General features: G+C 24.6%; 1 protein-coding gene across 1 annotated transcript; it reads left to right on the forward strand.

The window, feature by feature from the left end:
* The first annotated feature begins 4,239 nt into the window (after window positions 1–4,239).
* Window positions 4,240–9,789, forward strand: LOC132929409 (maltase A3-like). Its single transcript, XM_060994743.1, has 11 exons — window positions 4,240–4,396; window positions 4,995–5,197; window positions 5,282–5,461; window positions 5,545–5,720; window positions 5,934–6,059; window positions 6,502–6,749; window positions 6,826–7,021; window positions 7,227–7,473; window positions 8,963–9,158; window positions 9,225–9,368; window positions 9,453–9,789. Exons 2-11 carry the CDS (start codon window positions 5,020–5,022, stop codon window positions 9,640–9,642), a joined length of 1,881 nt encoding a protein of 626 aa, XP_060850726.1. The 5' UTR covers window positions 4,240–4,396; window positions 4,995–5,019; the 3' UTR covers window positions 9,643–9,789.
* Window positions 9,790–15,000: the final 5,211 nt, after the last annotated feature.

Genomic DNA, 15,000 nt, shown 5'->3' on the forward strand with positions numbered 1-15,000 from the left:
CCTATTGCACATTTAATAAAATAACATTTTTGACTTGTCCTTTTTCATACACTTCAAAATAATTATTAATATTTTAGTTTTTTTAATGTGTCAATATTATAAAATATTAATAGCTATAAGGTAGTCAACTATTACTATTATAACCTATTATTTATTTTTAACAAATGATACATAATCGGTTAATCAATTGAAAAAAATACAACTCTAGGCGGGACAGTTATGTAAAATTGAAATGTCAGAGATATCATCTACTCGTATACACCAAATCAGAAAACCAAAAATAGTTTTTATCCTTATGCTAAATGTTAGCATTGTTAGCATTATGGCCTATGGGCGACAAACTTAACATGGGTGCATTTCGTACCACTGACGAAATGCACGGGGACAGTTATATTATATAAATTTTAAATTTAATACATGGCTTGTGCTCTTTTGAATATAAAAAAATAGTGAATTTTGACTTGTGTTCTTTTGAATATAAAAAAAAATAGTTAATTTTGACTTATGCCATATCGCATTTTGAAATACTGTGATAACAAATCCTCGTGCGACTATGGCAGTGCTACTATTCGATCGGGCGTAACATTTTACATAAAATTAACGTATAAAAAGATATCATTTTTTTCTAAGTAGGTACTTGCAATATTATCTAATATTATAAGGATAGTATGTATTATCAATAGATAGGTATACCTACTTATATCATTGTAATTTCAATTAAAATATTGTTAATTGCCTATGTTATCTTTTAGCACGTGCGTGCTATAATTAATTAGCTTAAAGTTGTTAAGTATTAATAGCTTTAACAGCAAGACTAGACCAAATAAGACTAGATTGAACTAGAAATTTATTTTACACTTTTATAGTAGGCAGGGCTGAGCAAGATACCTAAAAAAATGCATTTGAATACAAGATACAAGATACGACGATATTTTTAAAGATACTAGATACAAGATACAAGTAGCTGAGATAAATTTAAGATACAAGATACTTTATACATTTATTAATATTTATTTGTTTATTTACATTAGGTAGGTACAATAAAAAAGAATATGAATATATTTATAAATTACAATGTTTATTTATTAGCTATTAAATGTTGAGATTTAAGTAAATTATATGTAGTATTATAGTAAACGTAATTTATATGTTACATCCCATGCTTTAAAATAAATTCCTGGTTACCTTATAAAAAAATCTACTTTTTTTAAAGTATCATCTGACATACTAGGTCTACATGGAACATGAATAAGCCCAACAAATGAAAATAGTCGTTCAACAGCAGCTGAAGAACTAGGCAGAATGAATGTTTAGCGCGATATAGTTTAGAAAACATTCTGCTGATAAACTGGATTTATGTAACTTATTACTGATCATAAATACAATCTATATTATGACCAAATATATGTATATATATTGTTCATTTATCAAGTGAATGCCTTTGATGTGAAAAACTTTAATCTAAGTTATTAATAATTATTATTACATAACTTTAGATTTTATCTATTATCTTTAATCATAAAAAGATACTAGATACAAGTCAAAAAAGTATTTAAATCCACAATACAAGATACAAGATACAATTTTATCTCAGATATGTATCTTAAATACTAGTATCTAAGATACTGCCTAGGTCTGTCAGTAGATACCTACTGGCTACTACCACCTAATGACTAATACTATACTGTAAAATTTCAGTTTCTTGTAAATAATATTATAAATATATGCTCTATAGTCTATACTACTAAGCTATTAAATAGTTATTTTGATTAATATTGTAACTTATGTGAGATCCAATAAATGATTAATAATTTCAAATTACATTAATTATATGTTTATTTTTTATACATAAAGTACCTAGATATTTATAGTTGATCAGTTATTTTGAATCAATAGCAAATATTCGATTCTTCCAATAAATTATTATACATATAATTCGATAAATAAAATGTTTCGTCAAAAATTAATTCAACCTACCGTAATACAAGTATAATAAATTACTGTAATTGAAATATCGAAAAAAAACATATCATGAAAAATACCTATATATCTATATTTATAGTAATAAATATCTTCGCTAAGAATCATTTTTCGTATTCAATCATTGAGTTAAAAATTAACACCAACATTGCCTTAACTTACTAATGATGAATTAGACTCAATATCTACTTTACAGCAGTTACCTAATTTCTTTTTTTTAAGATAAATAGTGCACTTTTATTGCATGCATTGGTTGAAAGTCTATTTATTTTTTAGTGTTGATTTTAGAAGAGGATATTAACACTATAATAGAGAAAGGTAATACATTTAAAAAGTGATAGAAAAAATTTATGTTTAATAACGCATTATTTTTTACTGAAAATTATTGATAATTAACACGGCTTTATCACGATTCACGAGCGTAGACCATTTGGGTGAATCGACATAAAATCTGGTCTGTTTGGGCGAATAAGTATGAAAATGATATTTACAATATTACACTCAACAATTAATTAAACAAAATCGTATAAAATATACATAATTAATAATAAGTTCTAATTAAAAAAAAATATTAGTATAGAGTATAGACTATAGATATTATAAGTAATATTATTATAAAGATAGATAGTAATCTACAGTCAAAAATGTATTTATGTACCTAATAAATAAAATCACATGTAATATAATTAGTATATTTTAAATAATCTATTAGACATTGGATTTGTATGAAAATGCCTATAATATATACTCAATAATTAATTAAACAAAATCATGTCTGAATCGTAATCTTGTTTTCAATAATAGTGAATAGTGATTATTGATTAATAATGATTAGCAACGATATCATCTGTAACTGTTACCACTCACTAGTAACTCTATACCTACACAGTTACCAACACTACCTATATCTTTTCATATTATTATTATATACATTTTAAATTTTTTAATTATTGTATCATATTACTTTTTGATACGTCTATGTATTATTATTAATATTTATTATATATATATATATATCCTATAATTCCTATAATATTATTATATTTACCAATAGAGGGTGTATACCCGTTAATTTACAAAATAAATTAATAAATTAATTTAAAACAAATAACTGTAGATACTTGAAATGTTCATCAAATATTTGTATAATCATTTTCTGTGTATGATAATGTTTTATATTCATGTTTCTACTTTAGTTTTGAAATTGTAATATAAGGTTCCATATTCGTTTTGCTTATAAGAACTCAAAAAATAAAAGAAGAAAATTAAATATACCTAGTTAAACAAATATTTTTTATGGGCGTTTAAAGTTTACATCTCAATGAATCATGGATATTCACGAATAAAATAAGTATTTCTCAACCAACGATTTTATTTTTATTTAAATTAATAAACCATCATAGTCTATAACAGAGATAAAAAGTTTTTTGCTCTTTAAAAAATAGACATTTTTATATTTAAATTTCTTTTAACCCAGCACCATCCAAATGTACAAACTATAACATAGTTTTGAGGTAACGATGGTGATGAGCATACGTTAAATTATTTTAAATTATAAATAGAGGTATAAAATACAATTTGTCCGTGGATTTACCGCTGAAGTAGTTAATACCGGGCACGAGGCCAGTTAACACTTATCTGAACATGTTTTGTATTAATGAACAACTGGTGTTAAATTCGGAATTATTTTTGGCGTGAATTTCCTCAATTCAACGATATAGACGATTAATTTAAATGATTAAACCGGTACTGATTTATGAATCAGTACCAGCCTATGGGCTGGACTCATAGTTTTAATGAAAAACTTTTTAGAAATTGAAATATTTTGGTTATTAACTTTTTTAGTTATATTAGTTGATTTGATACATTTTACCTACGTATTGTCGTTAATTGTATTATAATGTAATACTAGTATTTATAATCGATAATATTATGGGATAAGCATTAGGCATAATATAATGTACTCGGAATAAGTTAAGCTCGCCATCATATAGCGAGAATCGAAACAAGAAATTAAAATACTACCTAGATTTATATTATCATCACGTGTGCATGATAAACATAAAACAATAATTCATACATTTGTTTTATAACGTACTGTCAGTGATTATGCTTATAATACAATGTACCTATATATTTATGTCGATTGCTTTAATCTTTATTAAGTGATTAAGTTCTTAAATGTATCATCCTTTGTTTTTTTTGATCAAACACACAATAAATTAATTGATATAAATAAAGAATATTTTTCGGGGTAATACAGTTTTATTGGAACGTTGCACCATTGCACACGCCTTACAGTTGGCTCTAAAATTGCTTTTTTCTTAAACATCTATTAATCCGTGTTATACGTGTTATATTACACCATAATTTCAATTGATAAATTAATTATTGTATTGAACTATCTTTAATTGTTGTAAGTTAAATTTTAATACACATTATAGTTTCATTAAACATTTTTGATTAATAAAATAAATTATATGACAAAAGGCACTACAATAAAGCTCATTACAGCTCATTTCAATAAATTAAAATAAAACCATATGTTTTGACTTGTTCGTTTAAATTTGCTTTAATATTCATAGTTTCTTTGTTAAGCATTATTTTATATCTAAAGAAAAAAATATTTAAATATTATAATTTATAAATTACAAAAATGTATACCTAGTAAAAAATAATTCAAACGTTATAAGTAAATAACAATTGTTCGTATTTATAATTATTGAAACAAACAATAGTGGGTAGGTACTAGGTACAGGTATTAATTGTACGCGTGTTGTTTAAATTACTACTATTCTCAACATAAATACTAACCGTGGTATAAATAAAATACTTATTATGTATATATATAATAAATATACTTACAAAATTATTCAAATATAGTTAAATTAATTTAATGTTTATTTCAACTTTTTTAATCTATTTTTAATATCCTTTTACATCCACACTTACGTTTTCACATATTAAAAACCAACATTTTTTAACAATCGATAATATAATATTTATTATTTCAGGTTATTTATTATATTTTAAAACAATATGAGGTCATTTCATGTGTTTTCGTTTTTGGTGATAGCATATATATGCGTCACAGTAAACGGTTTGTATTTTAAAGCTAATAAACCAATTGATGATTGGTGGTCAAACACAATAACATATCAAGTGTATCCAAGATCATTTAAAGACAGTAACAAAGATGGTATTGGTGATTTAAAAGGTATTTATTTATGAATTATTCATCATTAAATTAAGAAGAAATAAATGGAAACAAATTTTTATTTATTTTATACAAAATGTTCAGGTATTGTTCAGAAACTTGATCATTTTGTTGATCTTAATATTGAGACATTATGGATTGGTCCTTTTTACAAATCACCTATGGATGATATGGGATATGATGTAGAAGACTTTAGAATGATAGACCCGATATACGGTACAATGGATGATTTTAAAGAATTAGTTGCAGAAATGAAGAAAAGAAGTAATAAAATTGTCATTTATTAGTCAGAATAACAGAACATTACATTTGATAAGTAACTGTAAATATATATATTTTTTTTTTAGATCTTAAATTAGTAACTGACTTTATACCTAACCATTCGAGTTATAAATGCGAATGGTTTCAAAAATCAATTAAACGTGAAGGAAAATACGCAGAATATTATGTATGGCGTGACGCTTTAAACCAAAATGATGTAATGAGTGATTCTTCAATAAAACCAATACCTCCAAATAATTGGGTAAATAACATTTTATTTATTTCAGAACTCTTTATATCTTGATACTACTAATATTGTCATTTTTGTAGTTATTTATTAAAACTAAAACTACTTAACTATCATAAAATCTAGTTTTACCAACCCAATTATGTAAAATAAATTTAATTGTTTTTAAAAATAATTTATAAATTAAAAATAATAATTTTAAATATAAAAAAAACCGATTTTTTACAGTTGAGTATATTTGGAGGAAGTGGCTGGACTTGGAATGATATCCGAAAACAATTTTATTTCCATCATTTCAATATAAAACAGCCGGATTTTAACATTAGAAACCCTGATGTTCGGAAAGAACTGTTGGTAAGTAAATAAAATATAGTTAAGAGTACATTACATACACATACATATTTTTTGTTTTATTATACACACGCATACTAATTAATTAAATAAATAATAATAATAACAATTGTAACATACTAATTTTTTTAAAACAAATCACCATTATATTGGTGATATCATCGGTATTATTCGATATTTTGATTTTGAAACGAAAATAAGTATTTATAATTAATATTTAATCTAATTGCAATTTGCATTCGCTTCAATATTAAAAAATTAAATAACCAATAAAGAAGTACTATATTGAAGCTTTATTTAATACGCCAATTGTTTAAAAAGAAACTAAAAAATTGTATTGGAAATATGAAATGTTAAGTTAATATATTATGCGTGTTTAAGACTAAAACAGCGAGTCATTCCTATAAAATTATCATTATAAATTTATTTTATACCGTTATTTAAGGATATAATTGCATTTTGGATGGATAGAGGCGTAGTTGGATTTCGATTTGATGCACTTAGACATTTATATGAAAACAAAGATTTCCTAAACGAACCTTGTTTAAAGGAAGGCAACGAATGTTCTTCAACAAAATATGATAATTGGGATCATATCTATACAATAGATCAACCAGAAAACATTGATATTATTATGGAATGGAGAGAATTCATGGATAATCATACGAGAAGTAAAAACTTTCCAATTTCTAGGTAAATTAGTAAATAAGTAAATAAGTATGTGAATGTAAATTTAAAATCAATCACTTATATTTTTATATTTAAACAGTTTTATAGCCACTGAATCCTATTCACCAATAGATATATTAATGCAATATTATGGCAATTCAACGAAACTTGGTGCTCATGTACCGTTTAACTTCGGATTATTATCTGTTGATAGACGTAACATAGTTGAATCAATAGAAAACAGAATTAAAGAGTGGTTAGACAATATGCCTAAAGACCAGGTGGCTAACTGGGTGGTAAGTGTTTTGAAATATATTACTTCTTATTTTTAAAAAATATCAAATGTAATGTTTAGTATGTAATAACAAACACTACTAAATTGTATTGTATAACAACTGACATACGATTCAATGCGTTGACACGTTTATAAAATATCATTCAGTGCTATGAATCTATGATGTATAATTAAAATAATTTTAAATCATCATTTTTTTTTTTAAGATTGAAAATCATGACAATCCAAGAATACCGACGAAATTTGGTGCTGAAATGATTCCACTCTTTACAGCTCTAAAACTATCGCTTCCTGGTATAGAAGTTACATACTATGGTAGTGAAATTGGCATGGACAATTCGTACGTGAGACCAGATCAAAGACAAGATCCTAATAATGCGGGAGGCGATAGAACGGATGAATCCAGAGATTCTGAAAGGTCCCCAATGCAATGGGATAGTTCAATAAACGCAGGTACAACATAATTATTACACAAGACAATTGTTTTTTTAGTTAAAACAAACACATTTTTATAAATATTTATTCAATTTTGGGTAATACACAAAAACTAAACTGGTCGATTGATTAAAATTAAATGCTTAATTATCCCAAAAAATGTATCGAATAATATATATTAAATATATTGAATGATATGAATGCAACGTAATTACACGTAATTATAAAATATTATAGAATTAACTTAATTTGAAAACTATAAGATACGTAATAATATAGCAAACAAAATAGGTAATACATTCCAACGATCGCTTGAAAATTTGAAATTTTATACTTCACGCAACATAATATAGAAGATTGTGTATTTTTTTTCTTATTCGATCCATCCATTTACGATTTAACCTATCTATATTTATATGATATAAAAAAAAAATGTAAGAAAGAATGTAAGAATGTACCTTTACATTTTAAGGTTTATAAACTTTGAAACTACGGATAAATTGGCATCAAATTGTGTACACATATTCTTTATACTCTAGGAGTATTTATATTATGGCTCACAAAAATTGTTTTTTTATTTTACATTTATTTATATATCTTGGTTACAGACATAGAATAAACTTATATATAATCTAAATATATTATATACAAATTTTTGTAGCTTATAAGTATACTCAAAAATACAAAACATACATAGGCGAAAATGTCTATGTTAAAAAATATATCTGTGTATATTATACTCGTATTAGTTTACAAAGCAAGGTACACCGATGCTGATTTGACCGTGAACTAAACACTAAAGTACACTAAAACCTAGTTACACCTATGTATAAGTGTATACAGTGCCAAATTGTATATTTGTTTATTTTCCCGGGTTAAGTTAGATTATACAGCTGGCTATATATATTTTAGATTTTAATATTACCTATTAAATATGAATAAATTATTAAAATATAGTCATAGATTAAATCAATCATAATACATAATGTATTTAAAATGAGTAGTTTGATAATAAAGGTTAGGTTATAATATTAATTACTATATTTATAATTATAAATATATTTATTAATTGTTAAATTAAATGTCTTTGATCAAGCATTTAAAAATTAAAAAATTGAAATTGATAGGTCCCTTTTTTTTAAATTGAAGATATTAAAAAATAATAATAACCATTGACAAATTGACGTCAAACTTAATAAATACGTTTTAAGTTTTTATAATATAGTTTGTATTGCATTAAATGTTTTAAGGATTTACCGAAAAAAAAAATCTTGTTTATCAATAAATCCAAAAAATTATAAATTAAAAGTCAAAATTAGCTTAAATTGATTTAAATAATATTTAATCTACTACAAACTACTAAATATGAACAAAATAGATGAAAATTGTATGCGCTGCGGAAGCAATACGAAAGCAGATCCCGCGGCGTCGTCGGTTATAATGGAAAAAAAAAGATGAATATTGTATATAAAATTATAATTTGAAATCATGTCCATTTGTTTCAAAGGTTTCACGGAAGAGAAAAAATCATGGTTACCGGTAAATCCAAATTACTACAAAGTGAATGTCGAATACCAGAAAAAAATACCAAATAGTAACTATAATTTTTACAAAAAAATGTCTCAACTTCGAAAAACAGATACGTTAAAAAACGGCGATCTTCAGACGTATAATATTACTAAATCGATATACATTTTAAAGAGGTAAACAAAATAATAATTTTATGAAATATTATGTTATTTATTCTTTTCATTAATTTTTTTTTATAGATCATTATTGGAACATGAATCGTACATAGTCGTAATGAATTTTGGCAGTGAAACTGAAACCGTCATACTGTCCAACATTATAAAAAACCTCAATGACGAACTGTACGTATATTTAGGAAGTGAAAATTCTGCATACAACCCTGGGTAATTAAAATTTTTGAATTTAAAAAAGTTTGTCATTACAATTAATAATTCTGTTTTTTAATTTATTGTAATTTTTGTTTTTAGAAACATTATATCAACCGTATCTTCAGCTGGTAATCCACTAACACTACGACCACAATCTGTAGTCGTATTAACAGATAAATATATTGCACCTGAAATATCTACAATGGATACTCAAAGTGCGGGCACACAAATCAGTTCCAAATTAATTAGTGTATTCAGTATCTTTCTAGTTTTAAAATATTTCTTATGAATCTATGTATCATGATTAATGATTGTAAATAATTATATTTTATTTTAATTTTAATTTTAATGATAAGTTTGTTATATATTTATTTTTATAATATCGTAGTTAATAAAATTCTAATTTATGAAGCAATAAAAACCAATTTAAAGTTTATTATAGGTACTATGGTATATACTTGTATTATAGTTTGAGTTATTCAACTTACTAGAGCCTGTATTTTTAAATTTGAACGTTTTGGCTGGTCATATTCTTCAAAATACATACATTTTCAAATTATTTTTAGAAATATCTGACATTTACTCATAATTATTTTAAAATAATTACAACATTGTTGTAATTTTTATAATTAAAAATATTCTTAAAATATATAATTATTTCATTCAAAAATTGATCATAATTCAAAAAAACTAACTTCAAAATATTCATAATTTATTAATTATCTATTTAATAAATTCTTCCTTTTTACACTAAGCAATTAAATAGATAAAAATTACTTACCAATTTTTATAATATATCAAATATATATTATGCTCGGTCAATTAATTTGTTGATGAGGTTTATATTGTTGAATTTATGGTTGGAACTTAATGCTCATTGAGAAAAGCTTTAAAACTGATTCTTGATAATTTTCAAGTATTTTCGTTAAATTTTCAGTAGCATACCTATTTGCGTCACCTATTACCTAAAAATTAAAAAAAATATAAGCAGCTAAGATTGGAAAATTAAGTAAAATAACTTAGTTACATTTTGTAACTTGAATTAGTACAAGTCTTTTGAATTTTACTCAGTAAATAATACTGAGACTGATATTTTTGATTTTCATTATTTTGCATTCAATTTAAAAAAAATAAAAATGATAAGTTTTTTGGAATGGTTTTATTCGTTCAATTTCTTGTTTATACATTTTTACTATTGGATAGTGAAAGCTGGCAAAAGGGAGCGTGGGTTCTTTATTCTTTCCTTCCTGTTTCCTTCCGGATCCCATTTGAACGTTGAGCCTCTCTTGTTAGACCCTTCTGCAAATGTCAAGCCCAGCAATAGGCAATATTGTAATATTTCGTTTGTACGTTGGATCACAAATTTCTCTCCCTTTCTGTGCGTCCTTCATCTCTTTATTTCTGTCAGTTTCTTTTTCTTTTTTTTCGGTTTTGATTTTCTTATGTTCTTTACACACTGGAGTCATAATAAATAATTATTAGACCAACGAAATTCAATACATTATACAGTACGAATAATTGTTAAACGGAAATATTATGCCGTTTATTAATTGGTTTTAAATTTAATTTGTTCTTATTTTTCTTTATATGAGGAACAGTAAACACGTGTTAGTAGTGTGTTTATTGTATTCGCGGTTTACGTGTGAACCGTTAATAGGATTACTGAAACATGGTATCGTTACCCCTTTAGTTTCTTCTACCCCACTGAGATATTATTAAATAGTTTTTTTCCCCATTGCCATTGAAATAAACAAGCAATGACAAGGTGATTGATCGTCGTGTGGGTTGTTTCCTTATTGGATTTGATTAAAAAACATGTTTTTTTTTATTAACTTAATAATATTCCGAATTAAAACTGTAAATATATATTTTGTTGTAATGTCTGTATGTTTTTTTTATTTTTATTATTATTATATTGATTTATAGACGTAAAACCTAATAGTAATAATATTATTATGAATAGAAATAGTTTGTATTTGTGTAATCTAAAGCTTAGAAAATGTATGGATATAAAAGAAAATATTAAACTATATAATATTGGTATCATATAGGTGTCTCAGATGATTTCTCGGTTCACCAACACCCAATATTTACCTATTTTTCTTTAAAATCGTCTTTGTTCACATCTATATCTGTAGTTACTACTAATTGATTTATTTTTATCACGCTATGATATACAATTATTTTAAACAAAAATAAACAAATAAATACTTTTGGATTTAATAATTTAATTGACACACACAACTAATTATCTAAACCACTACAGCTAAAATAAATAGTAGGTATATGATGCATTTTTAACAAAATTTAAAAACATTAAAAATTAGTTATTCTGTCGAATAATTTGTTTTCGATAAACTTATTACGAATATTGTCATGTAAAACGATTAATTTCGACGTTGCTATTATTTTTATTTAATAATTAATAATAATAATAATTTTATTTTTTTTGTAAACAACAAAAAACAAAAGAAATAACAAATATAATAAAACGAAATAATATACTATATACGTTATTAAAATATAAACCATTTAATTATAGTTTTATTTCTGCAATAGCCGTGTCACACAATTTCGCACGATAGCTTAACTTAGCTTTTATGTTGACTAAATAATAAACACCCAATCAATACCTTGTAGATAGCGCTGTATAATTCATATTTTATCGTATTATATTAAAATATAATAATTATTATTATATCATATATTTTGGCTATTAGAAAATACATATATTATATAAGTTATAGTAATATAGGTACGCATAATTAATTAACAATTAAATAATATTAAAATGTAATATTTTAAGAGTTATCTTAAAACCTTTGTAATAACAAAAAATAAATATTTATTAATATAAATGTATTCAGTATTTAAACTATCAAGATTCATTGATAATAATATTATATTACATATTTACATTATACATATATTTTAAGTATACAATATTGTTTATGCTACTGTTGCTCTATTTGTTTACTGTTATCTAGCTTTAGAAAATCCAAATTAAAAAATTGTTTATAATTTATATTTCCGTAAATTAACCACTAAAAATTTAAATATGTATATATTTTACATTACAGTTCTACATAATAACATACAATAATTGTAATCGTGTATCGATTATAGATTTCAAAACTGCAGTTAAATGATGCAGGTGTCATTTTATTTAGTATCGATTTTAAAATAGCCAACCTTTAACGTCTCTACGACAGTTCATCAACTCATTTTCGAGTGTTATAAACGCACCATGTGGTCACAATGAAACATTATTACCTAACAGCAAAAATGGCTTCCGGCGACATATATGAGAAATAAAAGGGCCAAAATCGACGAGTGTACTCATATGATTTTTTTCCACAGTAACGAACCTATTCTCTGTGTATTTTCTAAACACGAAAAAGAAACTGAAGATTCGAATACCCTCCCGCTGGGAGCTCTCCGCGAGTATATAGGTTTTTAAAATTTTTTGGATTGGTACAAATTCAAAGTGAAAGACTTCAAATAATCTAACCTAACCCATGGTCAACTACAATTTCTTAATCTCGGTATTATTAGAAGTGTTTTGTACTTTTATTCGAAATAAAATAATGATAACGAAACAATAATGTGTTATTTTAACTACCACAGTCTCGTATTCTTTATACGAAAAATTATGAACTAACAAATAATTCCACTAATGGTTGAATGGTATGATATTATGATCTATCATAGTATGTTGTGACCAATTTGCGGTTAAGATAAGAAATTGATTGTATCAATTTAATAGAATTTTCAAGAACCATTTTTTAAATAAAATTTTTAATCAGTTTACAAAAGGTTTTATAACCTATCTTATATATAGACAAATCATAAAAAATTTCCCCGTTGAATTTCATTGTTTAACTCATACTCTGCGTCTGCTTTCTCTTGTAATCTTCAATACTACAGAGTTACTCAGGTAATAGTGCGCGATATTGTATTATATTATTTCAGACCTTATATGACATATTGGTTACACGTTTTTATATTGTCTTATCGCCAGAATCACCGTCAACAGCAAATACTATAAAAAAATTTACCCCGAAAACATCTGCATTTTCCATTCTCTCGTGACAAAAACCAAAGTCTATTATCATCGAAGTACTGTCTGTTGTATTAAGCGTTTAAGAAAAATATAAATTAAAATAGATAATGTTAGGTTAGAAATGTTAGTATTTAAAAATTAGGTTAATAAAACAATTTTGTAACAATATAATAACTAGTATAATCATTTATAAGCATATTGTAACTAGGGTAAAATAACAATAATATTACAATTAGTATAATTGTATGCATAGTAAATAAGATAACTAGGAGGCTAAACATAAAATAAACAATATAATATAATTAATATATAAGGATAATGAGATGACCAAAGGATGGTCAGTGGTGGTAACCGCGTGACTCGGTCACTACTAGACACCGCGTATTAATTAAGTATTTTTACAATATTTTGGTTGTTGATTTACTAATTGTGTACGTTCGAGTTATCGGCGTATACAACATATCGGACCTACAAATTCAGGCGCAAATACACACTACCAATCATACATCAACGACAATATTATTTCCACCTATATTTATTAAGGGCGTCATTGACTTTTTATAATTATAAGTGCAGAGAAACAGTTTTATCGAACAAATCAGTCCAAATAGTTTCTCTTACAAATCTTCCTCAAATCACCTAAAAATACAAGCTGATAACCCTGACAAAGTGAAAATTATAGAAAAATTCTGCACTTCCTAAAAGGAATCAATGCTCAATACCACACTTATCAACTTATCACACATTTTATAATATGAACTATGAATTATACTATAAAATATCAATAAAATAGGATTAATGCTTATGAAAAAAAATAATAAACTTTGAATAGCATATATTCAATATTATTAAATAATAATCTAATATAAATAAAATTATATCATTTCACTATAATACTATTTATCCATTTATATTTTATATTTAAATAAAATAATCTACGACTGTTTTTGTTTTGGTTATTAGTTATTTAGATTATAATAACTAATAAGTAATAACTAATATTAACATTATACGCTAGCAACAGACTAGAGTCTTGAAAAGTTTAATAAATTAAGTTGAATTTAAATTAATTTTTTATTATGCCAGTCAAATAAAAATTGCAGAGTTAATATTATAATATTTTTAATAATAAAATTATTACTGCACTTACTTAAAGGCTTTTAAGTTAAAATTTTGTTTTTTTTATGATATATTTAAATTAAATTTACTATATTATTTGTTACCTAAATATGCAATAATACAATTTATGGTGTTAAATCAGATCCATAAAAATAATATATTTCTGGCTACGATACTGAACCGCCACATCAGTGTAATTGTAATATAGGTAGGTAGTTTTCCTAACCAAACGACAAATTATTAAAATATTTTTATTGCATTTTATTTATAACAAATTTTTAAATGTCACATATTCATAATTAAATATAATGATATGTATTATGTATTGATCTATATGTTTAAGAATCAATAATATTAAGAACAAACTGTAATTAACTTTAATTAAAAAAATATCGTATAAACTAACGCGTACTTGACTTGTTACTTCCAAAAACATGTACCAAAAGTTTCTTTAATATTCGAGTA

This window comes from Rhopalosiphum padi, chromosome 4 (assembly GCF_020882245.1).
Source record: "Rhopalosiphum padi isolate XX-2018 chromosome 4, ASM2088224v1, whole genome shotgun sequence".
In the NCBI taxonomy this organism is placed as follows: domain Eukaryota; kingdom Metazoa; phylum Arthropoda; class Insecta; order Hemiptera; family Aphididae; genus Rhopalosiphum; species Rhopalosiphum padi.